Below are 21,944 nucleotides of genomic sequence, written 5' to 3' on the forward strand. Positions count from 1 at the left end.
CCTCATGGGTAGGGGTCATGGGTAGAGGGTACTGGTGTGGTTGAGCTGGTTCCCACCTGAGGCTCCCATGGCATATCCCCACCCCCACGCCTCTACTTTTTGCCATGGGTGTCTTACATTGGGCACAGTAGAGCTCAGCAGGCACCTCAGCCTACCCTCTCGGCCGGTCACAAGCATGTTCTACAGAGCTATTCATTTCATTGTCACGAGGGGTCTCTATCAACGTCCTGTGGCCGCAGGGTCTGGAGGAGGGGCGGCCCACCTGTGTTGGAAATGGCCTTTGTACCACATGAGGCGAGACCAGTTTTCACAGATCCTGGAATCAGAGCCTGCCGCCTCATGCTTCTTAACCCTGTCCTGCTGCTTCATCTTTAACCCAGTGGCTCTGCAGCCAGAATGGGCCCTGGCTGGCCCTGTGGGGTGGGGGCGCTGCCCCCTTGCTTGTGAAACTGCGTAGAGCCAGGAGCCTCGCTTTGCACAGCTGCATCCTTTCAATAGCTGCCAGTACTCACTGGGACCCAGGGCCCATCAGATGGCAGTTAGGTCAGGAACTCTAAAGATGCCAGGAGTGTAGCAGCCCACAGATGCCCTGACTACCACCCCTGAAAGCAACAAAATGAGGCTTCTCTCAGGGAAGATGAGGGAAAGAAGCCCTGGTTTTCTCACTGCTCTGTATACAGGATTTGGTCAATGGGCCAAAACGGGTTGGTGCTCTCTGGGGCCAGAGTAGTCAACACACAGAACATTTTGTCTGGATCCCATTCTCTCTCCTCATGGGCTCCCCTCTCTCCAGGAGGCAGCTTGCACAGCACGTATATGTGTACGCATGCACACACACATTCATGTGGGTACACAGATGCACACACACACACACACGCACACGCACACGCACACGCACATGCACATGCACAGTAAATGTGGCTCCCCAGTGCCATACAGACACAGCTAGTACATTTAATTTATGTGCACCTAATTGCAGACAAGGTTAAAATACACATGGTCATCTAAGGCAAATTCTTTCTCTACATGGCACTTCAGCAGAGCAGAAAATCCCACACCCTCGATTTTCCCCACAGGATGGCAAGAGGGGCTATTGAGGTGTATGGTTGCTGTGCTGGTAGCTGGTTGGCTGCCTGCTATCCAGCTGGGCAAGACTGGGAGAGATATCTCTGTGCCAAGTCTGACCTGCCCCGAAGCTACAGAGGAAAGGGTCTCGAGATGGTGGAGAGCAGGTGCTGCCAGGTCCTAATGAGTCCTGTCCTATCTCTGGAACTTGGGTCCCCTAGCAGCAAAATGGGAGCCATAGGCCGTAACCAGCTGGCTCCAGGGAGGAAGAAAACTAGAAAAATCTAGAGACAATTGAGTTTGTGGAGTGCTCCTTTGGGAAGACTTAGGTTTTCCTGCTCCCTCAGAGCTCAGGACCCAGCTCAGTCATCCTCAGTTTGCTCCTAGAGGGACTTCTGTGACCTCATGCCACAGAACTTGGATGTGCTGCCTTTAAGACTCCAGATTCATTTTCCCCAGAAGAGACACCCTTTGCTCTTTAGGATTTTATTTTTTTGTGTGTGAAATAGGCACCAGCCATCCTGGTTCCAATTTGGCTGCCAGCTCACCATGTAGCCACAGGCCATTCTTTTTTCCTCTGTAGGCCTCAGTTTCTATGAGAAGTGGAACTTTAGGCCTGACAAATTTACAGGGCTCCCTGGGAACATGGGCTGAAGTAAGAGCTGGGATTTCTGTGTGGGCAGTGTAGGCAGCCCTTACTCTCCCTGAAGCTCCTGAAAGATCCTCAAGAGGTACAGGGGTTCTACCTGTATGTGGGATGCGTTGTTGTCAGAAGCCCTCATCCTCTAACCACTCAACGTAGGTATTGTCACCTCCTTTTCAAAGATGAGGGATCTGGGACTCTAAACTGAGACATTCCTCTGGGGACACATGGTCAGGAGGCTTTGGATCCAGTGGCCTGAGCCGAGCAGGTTACTACACTGCCATGCCACTCAGAGAGCTCAACCCCTGAGCACTGGCTGATCTGTAACCCTCGCTATTCCAACTGTTTTCTTTGTAGTCACTGAGCAGGAGACTAAAGTCCCCAAGAAAACCATCATCATGTAAGTGCAGGCGTGTTCCTAACCTTCCTTCTGACTGCAGTGCTCCTTGCATGCTCACTAACTTCCTGGGATCTTGCCCGTGTCGCTTGTCCTCTTGCTTATCTGACTGCCCACCTGGCCTTTGCTCACCACGCAGACTGCCAACATCTTGCAGATTCTCCCAGGGGATCCACCTCCCTCTGGTGGATAAAGGGTAGCATTCTTCCCTTAGCACACTGGCTACATTCATACTTCAAAGCTGTCTCTTCCAGGGTCTGGGTACCCTGTCCATGGCCCATAGTGGCTCACCCAGAGCTTGGATCCAGAGTCACACCAGCTAAAGGGGAGCTGGGACTGAAAGCTGTTTCCTTCAGTGTGCTAGGGGCAGAATGCTACCCTTTAGTACCCTAGGATCTAGGGCATTGTCTAACAGAACTTTCTGTGATGATAGAAGTAATCCACATTTTCAAGGCCCACTACAGCAGCCACTAGCCGCATGTGGCTGTTAAGCATCTGAAATGTGTCTAGTGTGACTGCGAAACTGAACTTTAAAATTTATTTAATTTTCATTAATTTAGTGTAACCACAGTGAACAGCATAGTTCTAGGGCCTTTAGAGCTCCAAGCCCAGCCCTCACACTAGGAAGTTGGGAAAACTGAGGTTCAGAGAAGAGAGGAGGCTTTCTCAGGGTGGCTAATTATTGGAAACCAGCCAAGATTTCATTTCCATGGTGCCATCCCCACCATCCCATTCTTCATCCTTCAGTGCCTTCAAGGCTGAGGAAAAGCCATGCATGTTCTCCATAATTAAATAATAAAAGAGGTCCAGAGCTAAATGAACTCACAGAAGGCAGGATTGGTTTTGATCTGGATGATCTGGAAGGACTTCCAGTAGGAGATGTGTACAGGTGGATGGGTGGAAGAGGTTGCAAAAGCTAGGAGATAAGAAAGACCATGATTTCCTAAAGCCAGATGACTGGAAAGCTCCAGGAAGAGCAACCTCTTCATTAGGAGGCTTAAGCCCACCTTAGGGGCCCGTAGTTGGTGATGTTGCTAGAGAATCCCAGCTTCAGACATTTATTAAGATCCCAGGTTAACCTTTCTGTGACTATCTCCCTTCTCCCCTAGAGCAGATCGCAAGTCCCATCCCTGCAGGTGTGCTTTACACAGATCAACTCTACATTTCATCTGTGAGGGGAGAATTGTTATCTGTGTGTTATGGATGACAAAATGGAGAGCAAAGATGGGGCCAGGCAGCCCCCCTAGGGAGGCATTGGAGAGGACTCAAAGGGGTGTAGGAGGCTGGACTAGGTCACTCACAGGGCATCCTGAAGTCCAGTCTCTTCCAGGTTTAGGGAGGTAGCAACCCTCACCCTGCAAGGAAGAATGTATCCCCTCATCTTGAGGAAAGGAGAGAGGCAACTGCCGGAGCACATCACACAGTGAGGGGCTCAGGAGAGCCAAGAGGTACCAGAAGGAAATGGCTGGGAGAGAAACTCTGCCATCTGGCAGCCTCGAGTGCTGTACCAGTACCCCAGTGCAGGATGCTAACATGCCCTTATGGGGGCAGCAGTGTGCCTATCATGGGGGTGCATATAGGAGGAGGGATCTACCTGCTGCTGGACTCACACTGTTTTGTCTCAGCAAATTAGGCAGCATGAGGCTGACATATGAGGCCTTACTCAGGTTTCCTGACAGTCAAGCAGTCTCCAACCCAGGGACAAGCCTAGTGCCATTGAGCCTTGTGTGAAGCAGGAAGACAGGCCTGTAGGGCCTTAGTAGGCCCTGTCTCTGAGCTTCAGCATCTCCATCAGTTAAGGGGGCAGGGCATTTCCCCTTTACCATGTGAGGGCAGGATCTGTAATTGCTATGTACCCTAAGGTGTGGCCACAAGTCTCTGGGCCCATGCCTGGGAGTAACTGCTCCTGGATGGAGCCATGAATTAGACAAAAGCAGGGCTCAATGAGAGAGACAAGTGCTAGTCATTGCAAGAAGCTTGTGACAGCACTGAGTTGTGACTATAAGTATGCCAGGCCCCCTGCCCAAGACCAAGAGGAAATGGGCTGACTGATGGGCTCTGACTATTGGCTCTGGGCAAGTTTTGAGCCCTTTTCAGCCTTGTCTGCACCTTTAGAAGGGGGTCAGACCCATTCGTCCAGGACTGCTGCCAGGTCTCTGGCCAGTGCCCCATGAACGCGCACATGCAAATGGCCTTGACTTCTGTCTCCTCTTTCCTTTCCATCCCCCTCCTGTTTTGGGAAATGGGGCCCAGGAAGGAGAAGGGCTTGTCTGAGGTCACACAGTCCTTGACAGCTGAGCCATGCCCAGAGCCAACTGTCCTTGCCAGGCCTCAAATCCTTAGACCAAGAATCCAGGAGCACAAGCCACAGTTATGACATTCCTCCTGCACCTGCCCCTGTGGCATCAGCTGTCCAGCCTGTCCCTAACTGAGGATCACTGAGATGGCTGCCCTCTGAGATCTCCATGGGGGCAATTACCCACCACCCTTCTGCCATGATACAAAGCACAAAGTACTGGTAGGATTGACAAGGAGGCCGTGTGGCTCTGTCCCTGCACCCCTCTCCATTAGCTCTGTAAGGAGGGCTGGTGTCTCCAAAATGAGAGAGCCATAAAACAGGAAAGGGAGACTGGCGCATGATATTATAGACCAGTCGGGGTTTGGAGGTACCTGTGTGGCCCTCTCCTCATGACTCAACTCTCATTTTGAGATCTGTACACTAGAATCTGAGGTTGGCCAGGTGAGACTTTGTGCTTTGCTTCTTTGGTTCTCTGAATGGGGATCTCAAGTGCATGTGTAGGATTTTGTTTATGCAATGTCACCACTTGCTTGCTGCTACACTAACCTGATCTCTCACACTGGCTCCCGAATGTGCTGATGGAAGGGCTCTGGGTGAGGCTCTGGGGCCCTGTGCCCATCTCCTCTCGGCCCTCTCCCCACAGAGAGGAGACCATTACCACTGTGGTGAAGAGCCCCCGTGGCCGACGTCAGTCCCCCAGCAAGTCTCCCTCCCGCTCCTGTCACCCTGCCAGCCTGCCCAGGCCAGGCCTGTTGTCCCCCGAGCTACTGCACTCGCCAGGGGCCAGCAAACCATGCAGGCCTGAGGCAGAGCCAGGCTGGAGTCCCACTGTGCCCACGCTGTACGTGACGGAGCCTGAGGCCCACGTGTCGGCCCTGCCTGAGGGCGCTGGGTCCCAGCCCAAATGGGTGGAAGTCGAGGAGACCATTGAAGTCCGGGTGAAGAAGACAGGCTCAAGGGACACGTCTGTGGGCAGAGAGATGCCTGGCAGCTCAGAGGGGCTTCTCTTCACACTGCCTGGCAGCATGTCTGGAGAAGACCCCAATACGAACAACTCCAACAACAAGCTGTTGGCCCAGGAGCCCCCAGCCATAATCAGTGTTGGCGAGCCAGTAGTCTTTCATGTGGATACGGGGCCAGAGACTCAAGAGCTTTCCCCTCTGTGGGCTGCTGAAGAGGAGGGCCCCCTGGAGGAGAAGGAAGAAAGAGGTACCTGCCAGGTGGAAGAGCTCCTGGGGGCCGATGGCCTTCAGGGCCGTGACCCTAAGATCCTCACACACAACGGCCGTGTACTCACACTGGCTGACCTGGAGGATTATGTGCCTCAAGAAGGGGAGACCTTTGGCTGCAGTGGCCCCACTCCCAGTGCTTCTGATGACCCACCCTGTGAAATCTCAGTGCTTCAGAGAGAGATTAGTGAGCCCACCGTGGGGCAGCCCATTCTGCTCAATGTGGGGCTCCCACCAGGTTCCCGGGGCTCGCCTGGATTTTTCAGCTCCAGGTCCAGGCCTCCGGAGGCCTCTTCCTTGGGGCCACAGGACCTTGGCACTGCAGGTATCTCCTTCCGCTTGCGGGAGGCCCGGGCTGGAGGTGCCACGTCCTGGAAACCATCCTTCTGCACTCAGGTCCAGCACTCTGTGGACAGTGGCCAGAGCAGCTTCAAAACGGAGGTTTCCACCCAGACGGTCAGTTTTGGGACAGTGGGGGAGACTGTCACACTGCACATTTGCCCGGATGGAGACAAAGCCCCGAGCCCCTCCCAGGACTGAAGCCTAAGACCATCAGGGGCTGGGCGGCTGGGGCTGAAAAGAGAGACTCTTGGGTCTGGGACACCCCTGACTTAACTGCCATGGTTGCACAGGGGCAGAAGAAAGAGGGAAGTGGCTTTGAGGCCTAGGACCCCTACCTGGCACCTACAGCAACTCACTTCACAGCTGCCCTCTCTTTTTAACTCAGAAGAGTCCCAAAGTTGGCATCCCTTGGACACATGTGCTCTGCCCCTCCCCTGGCTCTCCAACAACTCAGGGCTTGAGCCCAACCTCCCCTCCCTCCCTGGGCACTTCCTACCTCCCAGGACTTGCTCTTTAGCAGAAGACATTGCATATACCTATGATCTTGGAGTGCACCGAAGCTTCTCTGAGAGCACAGGCCAGAGCGACTTGCAGACTGCAGCTCTGGATTCAGGGCTGCAGACACATGGAAGCATTTGGCATCTGCCCTGCTATGTTCATGAGGTGGTGGCTGTCCCATGGGCTCTGTTACCCCAGCTTAGGCCCCAATCCCAGTGGCCAGGACTGACATAGCCCTGCACCTCACCCAGGCTAGGGGTCCCGGTCTCCGACTTAGTGGGGAAGCTTCCCCAAGCCACATCTTACCCATAAATATTTTTCTTGGCCTCCAGGAGGTTCATGTGGGGCCCAGCTCTGTGGACCTCCTGGGCCTTTTTTGCAGGATGGACCAGGGTCTGTTTGTGGGAAGCAACCCCTATCAATCGACCCTGATGATAATAATAAACTAGTTCTTTACATTGCCTCTGATCTGCTCTTTTGTCCTTTTCTGCCTGGTGGATCCTGATATTTGGGAGGGAGGGACCCTCCAGGCCTGGCCCTGAAGGCCAACCGGTGAACAGCTCAGGCCACCTCCACTGGAAGCCCTGGGAGGACACCTAGTATTGACTTGTGGGTCTTGGCCATCCTGGAGATCCTGGATGAAGGCATGATGTTTCACCAGTCCAGTTTGTTTGCACATGGGCTATGGGGCTGGTGCACACAGGTGTTACAAGTGCACACAGTGTGGCTGGGACAACCTGCTATGGTTGCTCCCAGTCTGCTGGGGACTGGGTACATCTTCCTGCCTCCTGTGCAGCTGGGTCCTTTGTCAGAACTGACGTGGGGCTATGGTGTGTTCAGGGTCCTAGTGACCTCCTTGGAGTGGCCCAAAAGCCATAGAGGGCAAACAGATGGCAGCCTGACCAGTTGCCTCTCCAGCCTTGAGAGGTATAGAAAATCAATAGCAGGAAGGCTCTGGGGATAGGGAAGGGCTCCAGAAAGGGGGGCCTCCTGAAAATAGATTGGTGGGCATCCCTGAATGGCCACATAGAGGCTGGCTTCCAGGTGAAGGAGAGAGCTGCATTGGGGGATGAGTGCAGGAAGCCAAGACACAGAATGATCTGAAGATTCCCTTGGGGGTTTACATGTGGGCTTGGAGCAGGGACCAGGTAAGAATTCATGGCTTGGGTCAGACCAGGCTGCAGGGGAAAAGGAGCAAGGTGCTGGCTGGGGGACAGGGGCTGCTCTGGGAGAGTAAGAAGGGGGCCCCCTATGAGGATCTGCTGGCCCCTGATTTGGCATCAGGCTGTCCACAGCTTCCCTAGACCATGGGCCTGGGTTCATCTGGGCTTGTGTGGCACAGCACCCTGGGATCAAGAGTGGGCTTCAGGGCAAGGCCAGCTCCAGGATGAAGGGATGGGGCTAGCTGAGACTGAGGGGAAGCCTAGAGTGGAGGGCAGGTGTCCAGGCCCAGCTATCCCTAGAAGAACCGACATTCTTGAGAGGGCATCTGGTTGCCACCCTTGGAAAGATCCAGTCCTGAGTTTCTGCCTACACTGCTGTCTCCCCTGGCACGGTCTCTAGACCCCTTTTTCTCTCAGGGACTTCCACCTTTAGCACTTCCTGACCCCACTGGGTGACTGGAGCAGGAAGAGGGAAAGGGTGGCCTGGAATTGTTTTTACCTAGATGTCTCCCACCACCTGGGCTCAGGCCAACCCTCACTGCTTTGTGTTGACTTGCCTTTCCCACAGATGCTGCCATTCCATCTCCAGCTGCCCTGGGGCAAGTGGATCAAGCATTCACACCCACCCAGAGGACACTGTTGTACCCTGAAGCTCTGGGACTCTCTATAGGTGACCATACTAGCCTGGGCCCCAGACCTGGGGGGCCACCTGGACTCCAGGAGGCTGGCCTGAAACCCCCGGGTGTGGAGGCTGCAGATGCATCTGGTGAGGCCCGGCAGCAGACTGAAGAAGGCAAAGTATTGCTTATTTCTGGGACCACCTGCCCGCTCTGTTCTGTCATCAACTTTGGTCACCTTGAGTTCCCATCCCATGGGGGTGAATTGAAAGAGCCCTGAGAACTCCCAGAATTCTGATGGCTCCACATGTTGGGGGCCCTGGATAAGGCCCACCCCTCACTCAGCTTGTGAAACTAGGTAGAGGAATGGGTTCTGAGAGGTCTTTCCTACCCTGAGCCAGAGGCCTCTTGTGGTCAGCCCTCAGCAGATAGCTTGGGTACTCTCTGCTCCTGGGAAGGCAATGAAGAAGAGGAAGAGTAGGAAAAGGGACAGAGGGAGAGGGAGGAGGAGGAGACTGGGGAGATGAGAAGTATGAGGGTGGAAATGAGAAGAGGAGAAGGGGGAGAGAAGGAAAGAGGGTGAGAAGAGGAGGCGGGGGAGGAGAAGGGATGAGAATAGGAGGGGAGTAGGAAGGAGGTGAGCAGAGCTCCAGGCAGACAAGACCCCTGGGGATGCTGCTGTGGGCCCCTCCTCCCACCCAGGGGCTGAGGTGCATATGCATGGCTGGAGCCCTGGGTTTAGGGGCACAGGCTCTGTGCCCTTGGGGCCCTTGTTTTGCTTAAGTTCCCACCTTCTGGGCCCTGGAGGTGGCTGTGGAGGCATGTCATGGGGAACTGTTACCAGTCCTATCCAAGCCTCATTCTCACTGGGCCCTTTGCCTCCCAACAGGCGAGCCCCAGAAGGTACCCCAAGCTCTCTCCCATAAGGGCCTGGAGCAGGACACACAGACACATGCTGAGGCCCAGGAACGCATTGTGCCCATCCGGTAAACTCCCCGGCTTGCTGGGGGGTGAGAGGACATCCTGGGGACAGGGTGGGCCACAGGAATGAGGTAGGAGAGGGATCATAGCACCCCTGCATGCTCCTTGCCAGTCCCACCCTAAGAACAAGGACAGGGCAGGGAGGAGAGGCCACTCTTGGAACAAGGGAAGTGGGGGAGCTCCCTCCTCACCTGGGGCTGGGGCTCCTATCTGTATATCCCCTCCTAAACAGTCTGCTGCAGCCCCTTGGGTGGGGGTGGGGCAAGACGCCCATCTTATGAGGCTCTGCCTCTCATGGCCCCAAAGTGGAAGGGCGGGGACAACAGCTGACAGCTAACTCAGTTTCATGGGCCCAGGATGGAGGGTGCTGCCTGGCCCGAGGCAGGTGCAACAGAGCTCTGGGACATCCACAGCCATGTGTTCACAGAGACCACTCACAGGACATATGTGTACCAGGCCAGCGACATGGGTGCCACAAGTAAGTGGGGGCCCAGCAGGTTCCATATAGCTGCCATGCCAGGGGGTAGAGGGATATTTGCATGGAGGGGCCTAAAAAGCCACCTGGCATGTCCCAGCCTTGCTATTGCCAGGGCTCCTGCTGCCCCTCTTCCTGTGTCCCCTCAGAAGGCATCACTGGGAGTGGAAAGGCAGGCATCAGTGACCTTGATTTCAGGGCCTATTTTCCTCCACTCAGAATTAGCATGTTTTTTGTGGCCTGCCCTCAGAGAGCTAAGATTGAACAGGAGAGATGCACTTCCTGACTGTCAGGGGTTTAGAGGGAGTCAGGAAGGAGTTGCCTTCACTTGGGAAGCAGGTAGCCTTTTTCACTCTTGGGCAAACTTTAGGGCCTTCCTGCCCACTTAGGGCAACAGGACATACCTTGGGTCATTGCCAGCCCACCTGGGTCTGGGTCTCTGTGATTACAGCTTGAAGATCAAAGATTTCAATGCAGGATAGGCTGTGGTAGGACACAGCTTAGACCCCTCCCACAGGCTCTCTCCTCCACCCCCAGGGCCCCCATCCATGCAGGTCACCATTGAGGATGTGCAGGCCCAGAGGGGTGGCATGGCGCAGTTCCAGGCAGTCATTGAGGGCAATCCGCAACCCACAGTGACTTGGTACAAGGTAGGGAGAGGCCTGAGTGGGGACCTGCCTGCTGGAGGGGGGCGGTGTGTGAAACCTCCACTGGGCTGGGCACAGTATTCAGTAAAGATCAGGCTGGGTGGTGGTGCTGGGGTTCTCCAGGGTGGGCTGATGGCCTCCCTGCCCTCTGTGTTTCCAGGATGGCACCCAGCTGGTGGATGGACCCCAGCTCAGCCAGCAGCAGGAAGGGACCACATACTCCCTGGTGCTAAGGGATGTGGCTCAGCGTGATGCTGGTGTCTACACATGCCTGGCCCAAAATGCTGGTGGTCAGGTGCTATGCAAGGCAGAGCTGCTGGTTCATGGGGGTGAGTGGAGGACCCACTCCCAAGTCCTATTTTTTGCTCCACACAGGTGTATGGGGATGCCATGAGCTCCCATAGGTTTGGGCGCAGGAAACTATCCCAGTGGACACTATAAAGTTGGGGGACAGAAGGATAGGGTGGTCATTTTTGCTGATACTCACAGCTTCCCCTTCCCTGGCTACAGGGGACAGTGAGCAAAGCTCTAGGAGGAAACTACACTCCTTCTATGAAGTCAAGGAAGAAATTGGAAGGTATTTCCTCCCTCACCAATCCCAGCCCCAGGAGCTCCCAACACCCTCTGGAGCCCTGCACCTTGAGCCCCCCACCTGTTAGCCTTTTGGAGTTCCTACCCCTTAGTCCTAGACCAGGAGCTCCCAGCCCTCCCACGTCCTGCACACCTTCAGTCCCCACATCAGCACTGGCTGAAGCCCCAGCCTCCCCAACTTTCATCTCTAGAACCTCACACCACATGGAGTGCCTGCCGCCTCCAGCCCTCACTCTCTGGAGCCCCTGCCTCCAGTGAACCCCACCTCTCTCCAGAACCCACTGCCTTCTGGGAGCTCCGTCCCCTCCAGCACTGGCTCTCCCCAGCCCCTGCTCTCCTGGAATTCTCCCTCTCAGCAACCCTGCCCCTTCCCAACCCTATCCCCCAGGGACCTCTGCCCCCCCAGGCCCCCTCCCCGTCCTGGAGTCCCAACACACATGTTTAGTGGGCTCCCCTCCTCCCAGGGGTGTATTCGGCTTTGTGAAGAGGGTGCAGCACAAGGGCAACCAGATGTCCTGCGCAGCCAAGTTCATTCCCCTGAGGAGCAAGACACGCACCCAGGCTTATCGGGAGCGAGACATCCTGGCAGAGCTAAGCCACCCACTGGTCACCACGCTGCTGGATCAGTTTGAGACCCGCAAGACCCTGATACTAGTCATGGAGCTATATCCCATCTTACCCCATGGGTGCAAGGCAGTGGGGAGAGGGGATGGTGTTCCCTAGGATGGGGGTCTGTAGAACTGCCTGGGGCTTGTGTTTCTGGTGATCCCAGGCCTGACTGCTACATGAGCGTAGTGAGCCTGGTTTCCAATGCTTCATGACCAACCTCCCTTGCACCCCCACCACACAATGTGCAGACCTCATAGCTCCCAGGCCTGTGGGCCAGGAATCTGGGCAGCACTGTGTCCAGAAGGTGCAAGACTGCCTCCATGGGCTCCTCCCACTCTCCATGTGGCCTTTCCAGCAGGAAGGTTAGACTTGACCTGGCTTCTGCAGACTCCAAGTGCTGGGGCTCCTTCGGATGCCTACTGAGCCCCCAGGGAGGGGCACACACCCTATCCAATGGGTCTGCCCCACTTGGCCTAGTTGAGGGTCTCTGAATGTCACCTGTCCTAGCCACACCCCTACCTCCCCAGTCACTGGTCGGGTGGTGCATGATCTGTGTGCAGAGGGCAGAGGATACCTCCAGTCCCTTTCTGCTCCTGCTGCCCACCGGCCTCAGCCCCTCTATGTGTCTTGTCCCTTCCATCCTCAACTGCAAGCACCAGCCTCCCCAGCATGGCCCCCTACCCCCGCAAGTGTTCCAGACCCTAGAGCTTTCCTTGACAGAGTCCCAGGTGCTCGTCAGAGGAGCTGCTGGACCGCCTGTTCAAGAAGAGTGTAGTGACAGAGGCCGAGGTGACTGTGCTGCTTGGGCTCTCCACCCAGCTGCAGGGCTGCATGCATGCCCAGCCAGGCCTCCTGCACCTCTTGCCCAGACCAGCTCCCTAGCATAGCACTCCCCTGCTCAGAGACCATGCTACAATGGACTAGTCCTTGCTTGCTCCTTCACACACCCAAACTCACCCTACTTCGGGCCCAGAGAAATCTCCAAGCCACAGGGGTCTGTGAGGCTTTGCATGTAACCTGCCCTGAGGGACCACTGTCTCAGGCTCAGAATTGGAGGGAAGTTCTGTAGGTGGGAGCAGGGCAGGGAAGTAAGTGGAGGGGGAGAAGTAAGTCTCTCCCTTGAGCACCAGCCTTTGCTGCAGGTCAAGGTCTACATCCAGCAGCTGGTGGAGGGGCTGCACTACCTGCACAGCCATGGCGTCCTCCACCTGGACATAAAGGTATGTGGCTCCCTGGTGCCCTCAGAGCCCAGTGAGGGGCAGGTGGGAGCCTGGGGCCTGGATGCTGAAAGGGTGAAGGCCAAACACTTACAACTTCCCTGTTAGGACTTCCTTACCTCTGGGGATAGGGAGCTCACTACAGCTTCTTCAAGTGCGGAACAGCTCTGATGGAGCAGAAGTTGTCCCCAAATGGCACTGAAACCTGTCCCTGAGGCTGCCCACTCTCCCATGCTGGCCTCACCATCCCTGTGGGGCAACCCCTCAAAGACCCCTGAGTGTCGTTCCCAAGCCTGGTAGCCCTGGGAGTCACTTCTTTAGCCTCACCCACTCCTGACTCTGTCTGACAGCCCCCCAACATCCTGATGGTGCATCCTGCTCGGGAAGACATTAAAATCTGCGATTTTGGCTTTGCCCAAAAAATCACCCCAGCAGAGCCACAGTACAGCCAGTATGGCTCCCCTGAGTTTGTGGCCCCCGAGATCATCAAGCAGACCCCAGTGAGCGAGGCCTCTGACATCTGGTGAGTGGGTCTGCCTACCCACCCACTCTCTGCCTTGTCCTCCTCCCCCTCTCCCTTGGGCCAGGCCTGGGGTGACTCACGGCTGTGGTTTGTTCCTACAGGGCCATGGGGGTCATCTCTTACCTCAGGTGAGCAGACCTCTGCTTCTGTCAGCCGTCCTCCAAAGCCAACCCAGACCCCTCCTCAGCAGGGCCCCAGGAAGCTGTTGAACTGCTGGCTGCTCCTCAAATCAGAGATCCGAGACCCAAGGGACAGCTATCTTGGGAACATGCAGTCACCTAACCCTGATAAGGGGTTTCTGCCACGTGCTTTTCACACACACCCTGTCACAGGAGAGCTCTGCTGGGTCACGGGGCAGAGCACTCAGCTATTTCCCTAAAGGGTCTAGGTCTTTATCCAAAGGCCCCTCATAACAGTTATTGCTACCCTGAGGACACTGGTGGTATAGATAGAACATGGATCTCCTCTATAGTGGAGCCCTGACCCCCACATCAGGCTAAGGCCAGGTGCTCACTTGAGAATGACCCTTGATCCTTGACCCAGGCTGAGCCTGGATCCCCACCCCAGGCTGACCCTTGATCCCTATCCTAGGCCAAGTTCAAATACTCACCCCAGCCTGAGACCAGATACCCACTCTAGGCTTAGCCTGGATGCCAGCTACAGGCTGAGTGAGCCTGGATCTCTAGGCAAATCTGAGACATATGCTAGGATTCTTAGGGCTGGATAAGAGTGGTGTTAAGAGGCATCTCTAGTTTAGGGTTGGGTGCCCTCACCATCCCCGTGAGATACCGGCACTCCTTGTCCTGGCAACCTACCTCCCGTAGACCCAGAATAGACCCAGAAATTCAGGCCATGACTGAAGGCTAGTCATGTCTCTGCTTTCAGCCTGACCTGCTCATCCCCATTTGCTGGTGAGAGTGACCGAGCAACCCTCCTGAATGTCCTGGAAGGGCGAGTGTCCTGGAGCAGCCCCATGGCTGCCCACCTCAGTGAGGATGCCCAGGACTTTATCAAGGCTGCTCTGCAGAGGGCTGTGGAGTAAGTGCACATGCCTGTCCCCCTGCCCAAGGTCCTCATGCTTGCACCATGGTCCAACTGACCGCCTGGTCTGACTCTGGCCTTCTTCTCCCCCAAGGGCCCGGCCCAGTGCTGCTAAGTGCCTTGCCCACCCTTGGTTCCAGGTGAGCTGTCTGAACCCCGGGCTGGCTTGGGAAGCTGAGGCCAAGGGGAGTGGGGGCTTGCCTGGGCCAGAGTGTGCCAGGTTCTCCTTGCAATGTGGCTTTCTCATCTGGGCTCCCCCTAGAAGTCTGTGCCCGCAGAGGAGGCCCACTTCATCAACACCAAGCAGCTGAAGTTCCTCCTGGCCCGCAGCCGCTGGCAGGTGAGCTGTGCTGCCTAGCAGAAAGGGTGACGGGGTGGGGAGCCAGAAAAGGGAATGAGGCCCAGAGGGCTGGCTGCATGCTCCTTCTGGGTCTGGAAGAGCGGGGAAGTAAGACCAGGCATCCTTCAGTTTGGGTTTTTGCTCCTTGAGCGACTGTGGTGTATCCCTGCTAAAGTGGGGACAAATGACAGAGCACTGGGGACCAGATCTTTTAATGCCTCCATTTACTGAGTACCTCTGGGCCCTCCAAGAACTGGGAAGGCATCAGCAACTGGCTGACCCTGCCCTGTCCTCTATGCCTCCAGCGTTCCCTGATGAGCTACAAGTCTATCCTGGTGATGCGCTCCATACCAGAACTGCTCCAGGGCCCACCTGACAGCCCATCCCTCGGGGTGGCCCGGCACCTGCATGGCGATGTCAGCGCCTCCTCCAGCAGCTCTTCCTCCTCCGACAACGAGCTGGCACTGTTCGCCCGGGCAAAGTCACTGCCACCCTCCCCAGTGACCCACTCACCGCTGCTGCATCCCCGGGGCTTCTTGCGGCCTTCAGCCAGCCTGCCTGAGGAGGCTGAGGCCTGCCCACCCACTGCAGCTGCACCTCTGCCTGCATTGCCCCAGGGCACACAGCCACCAGCTGCCCCAGGCTGTGTGCCCCGGCAGAGTGTTATCCGTAGCCTGTTCTACCAGCAGGTGGGCGAAGGCCCAGAGCTTGGGGGCCCGGCGTCAGTAAGCAGGCGGCACCCTGCTCGGCGGCGGCATCTGCTTAAGGGTGGCTACTTCTCGAGTGCCCTGCCTGGCCTTCGAGAGCCCCTGTTGGAGCACCGCGCACTGGAGGAGGAGGCTGCCAGGGAGGAGCAGGCTGACTTGATGACCAGAGCACCCTCCTTTGAGACCACCCTGCAGATGCCCAGCACAGGCACCCATGGGGCCTCTGGCCACAGCCGCTCCCTGGATCTTGACTGGCCAAACACTTCCAGCTCCTCTGCCCAGGCCTGCAGCAAGGGGCAGTGTCCAGCTCTGACCCCCTTGAGCCTTCAGGGGGCCCAAAGAGAGAGAATGCCTGGTGGGGATGCACATGCCAGGGAGATGGAGCATCCGGAGGGGTCCTTGCAGGGCCTGAGACTGTTCCCATTGACTGGTGGTGATGGGTGCTCCACTCAGCAAAAGGGGTCATTCCAGGACAGCTATGGAGGGCAGGGCGCCCCTGTCTTTCAACCCCAGTGGAGTTCTACCCCCCAGGAAGGCTGTGGCCCCCCTGCTGCTGTTGCCCCACAACCTCCTGGCTCCTTTCCTCCAGGGCACTGCACAGAGGCCCAGTTGACACTCCCGAGCCCTTTCTTTTCAGGAGAGCCGCAGGCCCCACTCTCCACAGCCCAAGCAAGCTCCCAGGAAGACTCTAAGAGTGGGCTGAAGGACATCCCTCTCCCTGGGAGGCCTGATCCCCCCAGCACCCCAGGGCCAGCCCCCCAAATAGGCAGGGAGCCCAGCCCCTCCCTGGATGCTGAAGGCCTTACCCAGGAGACGGAAGACCTGTCTCAGTCTTCACCTGGTCCACAGCGGCCTCAGGAACAGGCGACCACACGGAAGTTCTCCTTGGGATACCGTGGGGGCTATGCAGGGGTGGCGGGCTACGGCACCTTTGCCTTTGGTGGGGATGCTGGCGGCATGCTGGGGCAGGGACCTCTGTGGGCCAAGATGGCCTGGGCCACCTCTCAGTCCTCAGAGGAGCAGGAGGACCAAGGGGCCCAGAGCCCACCACCCCAGGCCAGCACAGTGCCCCTACCTGAGGGTGGCAAGGCCCCTCTGAGGGGCTCCCAGGAATTGAGCTCATGGGAGGACTTAAGTGGAGGCTCCCAGGTGTCGCTTGTACAGATCCGGGACCTGTCCATGGACCCGGAAGCAGCTGACACTGTATCCCTGGATATCTCAGAGGTGGATCCTGCCTACCTCAACCTGTCTGACCTGTATGACATCAAATACCTGCCATTTGAATTCATGATCTTCAGGAAGGTCCCCAAGCCTGTGGAGCCAGAGTTGCCACCCTCCTCTGCATCTGAGGCTGAGGAGGATCTGGCTAAGCTCCCAGAGGCCGCGTGGCCCTGGCCAGGCATGCAGGTTCCGCCAGCCAGCCTAGAGATCACAGAGGAGCCAGAGGACATGGAGGCCCTGCTCGGAGAGGCTGCTGGTGGCAGGAAGCGCAAGTGGTCACCCCCTACCAGCAGCCTTTTCCACTTCCCAGGGAGGCACTCGCTGCTGGAAGAGCCGGTAGAGCTGGGTCTGCGCCAGAGAGTGAGGGCCTCGGTGGCCCACATCTCCCGCCTCCTGAGGGGCAGGACTGAAGGTTACTAATCCCGCCCTGCCCTGGGTCTGGGCACATCCATGTTCCCCCCTCTGCTCCTTGGGGCTTCTTGCTCCATACCCCAAAGGACAGCTCAGGAGACTGCCTGGGTGAGAAGGAATCCCCACGTCCTTCCTCCTCTGTCTTGGTGCTTCCCAAACATCCCAGGACACAGTGGCTTGTTTTTGAGGTCACCTTTGTGGCTTTGATCCCTCCATGTGCATCTGAGGCCCAGTGTTGGTCATACCCCTCTGTAGAAAGAATAGGAACTGGGCCATCCCTCCCACCCCCGAGCCAAGAGCCCTCAACCAGGCCTCCCCAGGCACCTGTGACCCCTGATCTGTTTGCCTTACCTGCTCGTGGTGCCCCTGCCCAGAAAAGGCCAATACTGATGGAGTAGGGAAGGGGTGTCCTCTGTAGCAGATTTAGTTTGTTTCTAATAAGACTTCCTGGGATCTGGGCTTTTCTGGCACGTGGGAGTCTGGCAGTTAGTGGCAAGTGGCCCCAGAGCCTTTATTCCGTGCTCCCAGAGGAGTCAGGCCCCTCAGGTGTGACCTCCCATGGCCACTTCCTTTCTGCAGGTCCAGAGAAGGAGAGCCCCCCAAGGAAGAAGGCAGGCCTAACTTCTTTCCGGCTATCAGGCCTGAAAAGCAAGGACCGAGGTGGGTGCACTGCCCAGGGGCTGGGCCCCCACTGAAGCCCAAGGGACCTGACTGTGAGGAAAGGGAACCCTGGCCAAGACCAGAGCAGGTGGTGGTGGGGATAATATCCAGAGGGACCTGAATACACACAGGGGGACTCTAGCACCCCAGCAGTCAGGGCCAGCAATCCTGGAAGCCTTCCTGAAGCTGGTGTTAGAGATGAACTGAGTGGGAGTGGGTCTCATCTCCCATATCCTCACTGTGGGGTCAGTCTTGGGGTCACCTCTGAAGCCTCACCTCACCTTTCTTTCCCAGCTCCATCATTCCTAAGGGAGCTCTCAGATGAGATGGTGGTCCTGGGCCAATCTGTGACTCTGGCCTGCCAGGTATCAGCCCAGCCAGCTGCGCAGGCCACCTGGAGTAAAGGTGAAGAGCCGTCCTGAAGCTGAGGGGGGAGGGGAGGCAGGGGGTGCTCCTTGAGGGCACTGCTCTTATTGTACAGAGGGAAACCGAGGCCCAGAGAGCGTGTGGGCCCTGGGTGCGACCAAGAGGCAGGTAAGTGTTGGGAGCTCATCTTGAGGCCCACTTGGTCCTGCTGCAGATGGGACTCCTCTTGAGAGCAGCAGTCGCCTGCTCATCTCTTCCACGCTCAAGAACTTCCAGCTTCTGACTCTCCTGGTGGTGACTGCTGAGGACCTGGGCGTGTACACCTGCAGTGTGAGCAACGCACTGGGGACAGCGACCACCACAGCCATCCTCCAGAAGGCAGGTGGGTAAGCCATCGTGCAGGGCCCAGGGACTGTGATGCTCACCACGCAGGCGTTGCCAGCCTGGAGGGGCCACAGAAGGCATGAGCCGGCTCTGCAGACTAGGACCCCCAGGAGGGGACACAGGAGGCAGGTGACGCAGCTGGCCAGGCCCTCTCCCTGACCCCTCTTCGAGGCCTCCTCTCCTTGCATTTCCTATGGTACCTCTCTCCTGTCTCTCTAGTAAATGCAGGAGGCTGCCCCCCATTTCATATCTCTATTCCTATCAAGCCATGATCTCAAAACACAGTGCTGGGGTGTGTTTCTAGGGAAGCCAAGACAGGAGCTGCAGGTCTGCCTCTTGAACCTCTGGCCTAATCCCCACCAACCCTCATGTACCCTGCACCACAGCCCAGTAAAGCTGAGGCCTCTCTGACTATAGCCTGGGTGGGTGGGGGGCTGTGAGCAAGGGCCATTCCATGGGGTTCTTGGGTAGGCACCAGTGTGAGGGGAGCCTGCCAGGGTTGGGCAGGGCAGACACCTCCCGAGGCCTCTGGAAGTAAAAGCACTGGGCCCTTCCTACTAGTTGGCATTGGAAGGGCTCCCCGAAAGAACTGGACCAGGTGAGGTGGGGCTTAGGGGCCTAGCAGCAGGGTGCAGATGGGTGAGGCGGGGCTGGCTGGGGCTCAGTTCATCCGAGAGCCTCTAGGAGCCTGCCTCAGATTGCTGACCCTGGGCCTGCAGAGCGTCCCTCCTCCTCCCCACGCCCGGACATTGGTGAAGTCTATGCTGATGGGGTGCTGCTGGTCTGGAAGCCTGTGGAGTCATGTGGCCCTGTGACCTATATTGTGCAGTGCAGCCTGGAAGGTATGGGACCACTCCTAAACGCTCACCTCTGGGGCTGCTCCAGGGTCACTGTTGTGTGGGGGTAGCTGGGGAAGTGCCTGGCTGCTTTGTGTCCCTGAGTGACCTCTCTCAGGGAGGGGCCTCTCCACTCGGACATGGAGTGTTAGGCTGCCTCTCACCCGCTCCTGTGTGGTCTAGGCGGCAGCTGGAGCACATTGGCCTCGGACATCTTTGACTGCTGCTACCTCACTGGCAAGCTTTCTCGGGGTGGGGTATACACCTTCCGGACGGCCTGTGTCAGCAAGGCGGGCATAGGCCCCTACAGCAGCCCCTCGGAGCAGATCCTCTTGGGAGGACCCAGGCACCTGGGTGAGCCAACATGCAGCACGGCCACTTCAACGAGTCACACACGTGGGATGGTTTGTTCTGCCTGCTAGGCCCCCCACCCACAGATGGCCTGAGGAATGAGGGGTCAGAATGTTTGGGCACCCTGTTAGGTAGCCCGGGGAGAGGTGATGGAGAAAGGGTGGAGGGAGATAGGGCTGTAGGGGTGCCCTCCCTCAGTCATTGGTTTCCCCTTCCCACAGCCTCTGAAGAGGAGAGTGGTGCCTCAGGACCGGCCCAGCCCCTCCCCAGCATGCAGACCTTTGCCTTCCAGACACAAATCAGAAGGTGCGGGGACTCTGGGGATGGCAGGTGGCAGTGTCATGACATTCTTCACTCCACTAGCTCTTCATGCTCTCACCTGACCCCCAGCCTCTCTCCCCACCAATCAGTTCCACCCACACTTGCCTCAGGGCATCTGCTACCCCCTCCTGGACCTCTCTGCTGGGAGACCTCCCTTGCTTCTTTGAGGTTGGGAAGGAGATTGGGGGTCAGCCTGGGCCACCATGCAGAAGGGCTCCTTACCAGCCTGGCCAGTCCTTCCTCCCTAGGGGCCGCTTCAGTGTGGTGAGGCAGTGCCGGGAGAAGGCCAGTGGGCGCGTGCTGGCTGCCAAGATCGTGCCCTACCACCCTGAGAACAGGACTGCCGTGCTTCGAGAATATGAGGCCCTCAAGGGCTTGCGCCACCCTCACCTGGCACAGTTGCAGGCTGCCTACCTCAGCCCCCGGCACCTGGTCCTCATCTTGGAGTTGTGCTCTGGGCCTGAGCTGCTCCCCTGCCTGGCCGAGAGGTGAGAGGGGACCTTGCCTGCATTTAGGGCTCAGGGCCTGGTGGGCAGCACTGTGGCTGGCCTCCTGCCTACCTCCTGACCCCACCTACACTGGCCAGCCAACCAAGGTGGCTCAGTAGAGCTGGGGCTTCCTTCTAAGCCTGCAGGGAAGGCTGGTGCTCCCTCTACCCCATTGCCCCTCTGCTGTGAACAGAGCCTGGGTGCCCCTCCTCATGTACCCCCTAAGCTGTTCTCTGCCCCCAGGGCCTCCTACTCAGAGACAGAGGTGAAGGACTATCTGTGGCAGATGCTGAGTGCCACTCAGTACCTGCACGCCCAGCGTATCCTGCATCTAGACCTCAGGTCCGAGAACATGATTGTCACCGAGTACAACCTGCTCAAGATCATCGACTTGGGAAATGCCCGGAGTTTCACCCAGGAGAGTGTCCTGCCCTCAGAGCGGTTCAAGGACTATGTGGAGACTATGGGTGTGTAGGGAACAGAATTGGGCCTGATCTGGGGTGTGGGTGTGCTGGGAGCAAGACTCTGCCTCAGTCCTGTCTCTCTGTCTGCACCACTAAAAACATCCAGCACCTCACCAATGCCCCTCACCTGTGTCATTCCCAGCTCCAGAGCTCCTAGAGGGCCAGGGTGCTGTCCCACAGACTGATATCTGGGCCATAGGTGTCACTGCCTTCATCATGTGAGTCTCCACGTGCCCTGTGGGGTGGGAGGCCTGGGTGAAAGGGCAAGCATGGGATCCACTGAGGGTGACCCCAAAGACTCTCACGTCTGCTTCTTCCATTGAGGGTGACCCCCATCTATTGAGGGTCTTAGTCACACGACCCCCACCCACACAGGCTGAGTGCTGAGTACCCAGTGAGCAGCGAGGGGACGAGAGACTTGCAGAAAGGCCTGCGCAAGGGGCTCATCCAGCTGAGCCGCTGCTACGCGGGGCTCTCCGGGGGTGCCGTGGCCTTCCTCCGCAGCACCCTGTGTGCACACCCCTGGTAAGCAGCCTCACCAACTCTGCCTGGCTCATTCCCCTATGCCCTGACCTGGCCTCCCTGGCTCCAGGAGCGTAGCTAACACCACCCTTCCACACTCAGGGGCCGACCATGTGCGTCCAACTGTCTGCAGTGCCCGTGGCTGACAGAGGAGGGCCCAGCCAGCTCCCACCCAACGACTGTGACCTTTCCCACAGCACGTCTGCGCACCTTTGTGCAAGAGCGTGAGAAGAGGCGGGCACTGCTGTACAAAAAGCACAACCTGACCCAAGTGCGCTGAACTCCTGGCACTCCTGGGACATATCTCTTAGTCTTCCAGACCTTGCTGCATATGCACAAACATGTCAATAAAAAGCAGAACCGAATGAGGCAGCCTCTGTTTTGTTCTTTTGTTTTGGGGAGGGGGTGAGGGCCCTGCCACCTTCCTGGTGTTTGGCGGAGAGCAGAACTGCCCCTCTCTGACTAGGGCTGCGTGCCTGCTAAAAGTATCATTAGGACTAGAACCCTCTAAACTAGCTGACTGTGGTGGCAACCCC

General features: G+C 57.3%; 1 protein-coding gene across 35 annotated transcripts in view; it reads left to right on the forward strand.

Moving 5' to 3' along the window:
- The window catches only part of OBSCN (obscurin, cytoskeletal calmodulin and titin-interacting RhoGEF), a 216,709-nt gene extending 194,929 nt beyond the window's left edge, over nucleotides 1-21,780 (forward strand). For 25 of the 35 annotated variants that reach the window (XM_021083345.1, XM_021083344.1, XM_021083348.1 and 22 more), the window contains 26 exons: nucleotides 8,205-8,429; nucleotides 9,143-9,239; nucleotides 9,591-9,712; nucleotides 10,247-10,359; nucleotides 10,517-10,685; nucleotides 10,867-10,933; nucleotides 11,412-11,612; nucleotides 12,285-12,345; nucleotides 12,699-12,776; nucleotides 13,124-13,296; nucleotides 13,398-13,424; nucleotides 14,182-14,334; nucleotides 14,432-14,477; nucleotides 14,600-14,677; nucleotides 14,983-17,017; nucleotides 17,596-17,676; nucleotides 17,971-18,081; nucleotides 18,257-18,424; nucleotides 19,146-19,268; nucleotides 19,446-19,616; nucleotides 19,835-19,919; nucleotides 20,183-20,422; nucleotides 20,666-20,889; nucleotides 21,029-21,104; nucleotides 21,262-21,411; nucleotides 21,511-21,780. In XM_021083345.1, coding sequence (XP_020939004.1) covers nucleotides 8,205-8,429; nucleotides 9,143-9,239; nucleotides 9,591-9,712; nucleotides 10,247-10,359; nucleotides 10,517-10,685; nucleotides 10,867-10,933; nucleotides 11,412-11,612; nucleotides 12,285-12,345; nucleotides 12,699-12,776; nucleotides 13,124-13,296; nucleotides 13,398-13,424; nucleotides 14,182-14,334; nucleotides 14,432-14,477; nucleotides 14,600-14,677; nucleotides 14,983-17,017; nucleotides 17,596-17,676; nucleotides 17,971-18,081; nucleotides 18,257-18,424; nucleotides 19,146-19,268; nucleotides 19,446-19,616; nucleotides 19,835-19,919; nucleotides 20,183-20,422; nucleotides 20,666-20,889; nucleotides 21,029-21,104; nucleotides 21,262-21,411; nucleotides 21,511-21,688 — 5,252 coding nt within the window. In that variant the 3' untranslated portion in view covers nucleotides 21,689-21,780. Of the gene's footprint in view, nucleotides 1-2,065; nucleotides 2,109-5,047; nucleotides 6,942-8,204; nucleotides 8,430-9,142; nucleotides 9,240-9,590; nucleotides 9,713-10,246; nucleotides 10,360-10,516; nucleotides 10,686-10,866; nucleotides 10,934-11,411; nucleotides 11,613-12,284; nucleotides 12,346-12,698; nucleotides 12,777-13,123; nucleotides 13,297-13,397; nucleotides 13,425-14,181; nucleotides 14,335-14,431; nucleotides 14,478-14,599; nucleotides 14,678-14,982; nucleotides 17,018-17,595; nucleotides 17,677-17,970; nucleotides 18,082-18,256; nucleotides 18,425-19,145; nucleotides 19,269-19,445; nucleotides 19,617-19,834; nucleotides 19,920-20,182; nucleotides 20,423-20,665; nucleotides 20,890-21,028; nucleotides 21,105-21,261; nucleotides 21,412-21,510 lie in introns of those variants that run through there. The other 10 variants (XM_021083372.1, XM_021083373.1, XM_021083374.1 and 7 more) reach the window with 3 other exon arrangements.

This window comes from Sus scrofa, chromosome 2 (assembly GCF_000003025.6).
Source record: "Sus scrofa isolate TJ Tabasco breed Duroc chromosome 2, Sscrofa11.1, whole genome shotgun sequence".
NCBI lineage: Eukaryota > Metazoa > Chordata > Mammalia > Artiodactyla > Suidae > Sus > Sus scrofa.